Source organism: Nicotiana tabacum, chromosome 1 (genome assembly GCF_000715075.1).
Source record: "Nicotiana tabacum cultivar K326 chromosome 1, ASM71507v2, whole genome shotgun sequence".
NCBI lineage: Eukaryota > Viridiplantae > Streptophyta > Magnoliopsida > Solanales > Solanaceae > Nicotiana > Nicotiana tabacum.
In genome coordinates this window covers 12302187-12305607 of record NC_134080.1, presented here as the reverse complement: position 1 = coordinate 12305607, position 3421 = coordinate 12302187, and the positions used below count along the sequence as shown (strand labels likewise).

The 3421-nt window shown below is 33.7% G+C and overlaps 1 protein-coding gene across 1 annotated transcript; it reads left to right on the top strand.

Moving 5' to 3' along the window:
• Positions 1-541: 541 nt before the first annotated feature.
• On the top strand, positions 542-2644 carry LOC107787755 (protein FAR1-RELATED SEQUENCE 4-like). Its single transcript, XM_075218118.1, has 3 exons — positions 542-720; positions 921-1304; positions 1993-2644. The coding sequence occupies exons 1-3, from the start codon at positions 542-544 to the stop codon at positions 2642-2644; spliced, it is 1215 nt and encodes a 404-aa protein (XP_075074219.1).
• The last annotated feature ends 777 nt before the right edge of the window (positions 2645-3421 follow it).

Below are 3421 nucleotides of genomic sequence, written 5' to 3'. Positions count from 1 at the left end.
GGTCCTTAACTTTGAATTCCAAGTTCAAAAGTTAAGGACACTTGGTCCTTAACTTGGTCTTGAACTTACAGTACCTGTTCTTAATTATACAAGGATTGCTCTATAATTATGTCTTGAGTTTCCCATTCTCTTGACTTGCAGGATAGAAATAATATGCATTATAGTTTCTTTTAATGGTAGATGGACTGAAGACTATAAGTATCTTGATCATCAAACAAAGCTTGTTCTAGTAACTGAGGCAATTCGGTTTGAAGATTTCATTAAACAGATCTTTGAAGTTATTGAATTGGATAGAGACAAGTTTAAGGCAGTGGTATGGTTTGATATCAGCCTTGGAACAAGCAAGGGAATGCTTGTATCCAAAGATTTAGATCTTCACACATGTATAGAGTTACTAAAAAGTCATTCACTCTTCAAGGGTTGTCGTTTCATTGTTGATATTTTGGAAAGAGTTTTTGGATCAACAAGCACCTTTTAACATGTCAACAGAAAAACTCAACATGATAATCAAAATAAATGCCAACAGATATTGGAAATAGATATGGTTGAAGCCCAACCAATAACTGAAGAGGTGCTTGAAACATTTGATTCTATTCAAGTAGAAGGACAAAGTATTATAGAGATTGGCAACGAACAAGCTTTGGGTATTCAAGTCTTACAGAGTGCACCGGTAATCGAAGAAGTTGTTGAAAAAACCTTTACTCAACTAACTAGACGAAGGTCAAATTTGAAACAAAAAGAATCCCCAACTACGATATTAAGAGAAAATGCTTCGTTGGATGAAATAAAAGTGGATCAATATTTGACAAAAAGAAGAGTATAATTAACTATTTTTCGAATATAGCAATTAAAGAACATTTTGAATTCAAGGTTGTTAGATCAAGGTCAATAAGATATTCATTGAAATGTAATGATGATAGGTGTGGGTGGTGTGTGCGTGCTTTCAGAATTAAAGATTCAACACTGTTCAAGATAGTAAAGATTGAGAAAAATCATGACTGCTCTGTTAACACTATGAAAGTTGATCAAAGGCATGCAACTTCAAAGTTGATTAGTGTTTATATTATCGACAATCTTCGAGACTTAAGGTTTGAAGTTACACCAGCTTTTGTCATGGCAGAAATGCAAAAATTGCATGGATTAGACATTGGGTATCACAAGGCGTGGCGTGCTATTCAACGTGTTTCTGCTTTAATAAGAGGAACTCCTGAAGAGAATTATGAATTATTGTCTTCATACTTGTATATGATGAGAAGTAAAAACCCGGGAACATATACTGACATAATGATAGACGACAACAACAGGTAAACAATCAAAAAAGAATTTATTAGTCTCTTTTATAAACTCTAGGACATGATGTCTTTAACCAGTTAAAAAGTTAAGGACGTGTTATCCTTAACTTTCATGTGTGCAGTCAAAAAGTTAAGGACACTTGGTCATTAACTTAGAATTGCAAGTTATAAAATTAAGGACATGGTGACCTTAACTTTTGACCTTGTTAGTCTAAGTTAAGGACTCCATGTCCTTAACATTTATCTTGTAAACCCAAGTTACGGACTGCATGTCCTTAACTTTATAACTCGTCACTCTAAGTTAAGGACTACATGTCCTTAACTTTTGACCTTGTTAGTCTAACTTCAAGACTACCTGTCCTTAACTTTTGAGCTTGTAACCTGAAGTGCAGGACTGTCTGTCCTTAACTTTTGAACTTGTAAGTTAAAGTTAAGGATTGACTATCCTTAACTTTTGAACTTTGAACTCAAAGTTAAGGACTGCATGTCCTTAACTTTATAACTTGTAACTCTAAGTTAAGGACTGTCTGTCCTTAAATTTTGACCTTGTTAGTCTAACTTTAGGACTACTTGTTCTTAACTTTTAGCCTTGTAACCTGAAGTTCAGGACTACTTGTCCTTAACTTTTGACCTTGTTAGTCTAAGTTAAGGATTGCCTATCCTTAACTTCTGTTAACTTTATTTTATACTGTATTTTCAGGTTTCTTTATATGTTTTATGCATATGGATCATTAATATCTGGTTGGAATCATTGTAGACCAGTGATTGCTGTTGATGCAACTTTTTTGAAGTCAAAAGTTTGTGGTGTTTTAATGATTTCAGTTTCAAAGGATGCAAATAACCAAACTTTCCCACTAGTTTTTGGAATAGCAAAATCTGAAAATAACAATTCCTATGAGTGGTACTTTAGTGAGCTTCGCAATGCAATTGAGAGTCGTGAGAATTTAATTTTTTTATCAGACAGGCATCAATCTATTGCATATTCCATTGCAAAGGTATATCCTGAAAGCCACCATTGGATCTGTATCTATCATTTGGAGCAAAACCTAAAGCGAAGGAAAGTGAAAAATGAGGTCATAAAACTTTTTCAAAGTGGTGCAAGAGTATACAGGCGCAAAGAATTTGATCTTTACATGTCAGATATAACAAAAGTAGATAAGAAGACTTATGACTACTTGATGGAAGAACCACCGGAAAGGTGGGCACGTTCTTGTAGTCCACGACGAAGATACGACATGCTCACAACAAACATAGTTGAGCCAATGAATTATGTCCTATTAGAAGCAAGGGAGTTTCCTATATTAAGAATGATGGATTTTGATTTAAGTGAAGCTACAACGTTGGTTTTATGAAAGAAGAAATGAAGCAGAAGGAATTTTTTATGACGTTTCTTGTTGGGTAGAAGAGGAATTGAAGAAAAAGATAGATTTAGCATTTACTTTGAATGTAAGTATTATGTTCTATATTATTTAACATAATGTACTAACTTATACTTTTTCAACATTGAAGGTCTTCCCTGTTGATTCATGGCGTTCTAGAATTGAAGAAGGAATAACTTTCTTGGTGGACTTAAACAAAAGAACATGTGATTGTTTTCAGTTTCAATTTGATGAATTACCACGCATACATGCAATTGCAGCTATCGAGAAGAGAAACGTCAAGAAGTCCAACTTTTGCTCACACTAGTACTTAAAGGAATCTTGGCTGAAAACATATGAAAGACAAATATATCCTGTAGGACATACTGATTCTTGGATTGTACTAGAGAGTGTCAAGTCACAAATTGTTAAACCTCCAGATTTCAAAGTGCCACCAGGTACAAGGCAGAAGAAAAGGCATATTCCAGCTATCGAGTCATCAAAAATAACATTCAAATGTGGTCGTTGTAGAAGAATTGGTCATAATAGAACAACTTGTATATATTCTCCAACAGTCCATCCATTTTCAATGAAGCATAGAGAATAGTAGATATATCCACTTATGTTTATCGACACTTTTAAGTTTTTGCTATAAATTGGATTCATTTAGATTATTCTTATTTGAGCAGTCTGAATTTTCAAAATTTCTTTCTACTTATGTTCTTTTTGTTTATTTTACTTTGACTTACAAGTTCAAAAGTTAAGGGCTGA

Excerpts from the sequence above, each read along its gene's own strand:
- LOC107787755 (XM_075218118.1), top strand. The coding sequence starts at position 542 with ATGGTTGAAGCCCAACCAATAACTGAAGAGGTGCTTGAAACATTTGAT. Across the intron at positions 721-920 it reads ACTCAACTAACTAGACGAAG|GTGTGGGTGGTGTGTGCGTG; the intron begins GTCAAATTTGAA and ends TAATGATGATAG. Across the intron at positions 1,305-1,992 it reads ATGATAGACGACAACAACAG|GTTTCTTTATATGTTTTATG; the intron begins GTAAACAATCAA and ends CTGTATTTTCAG.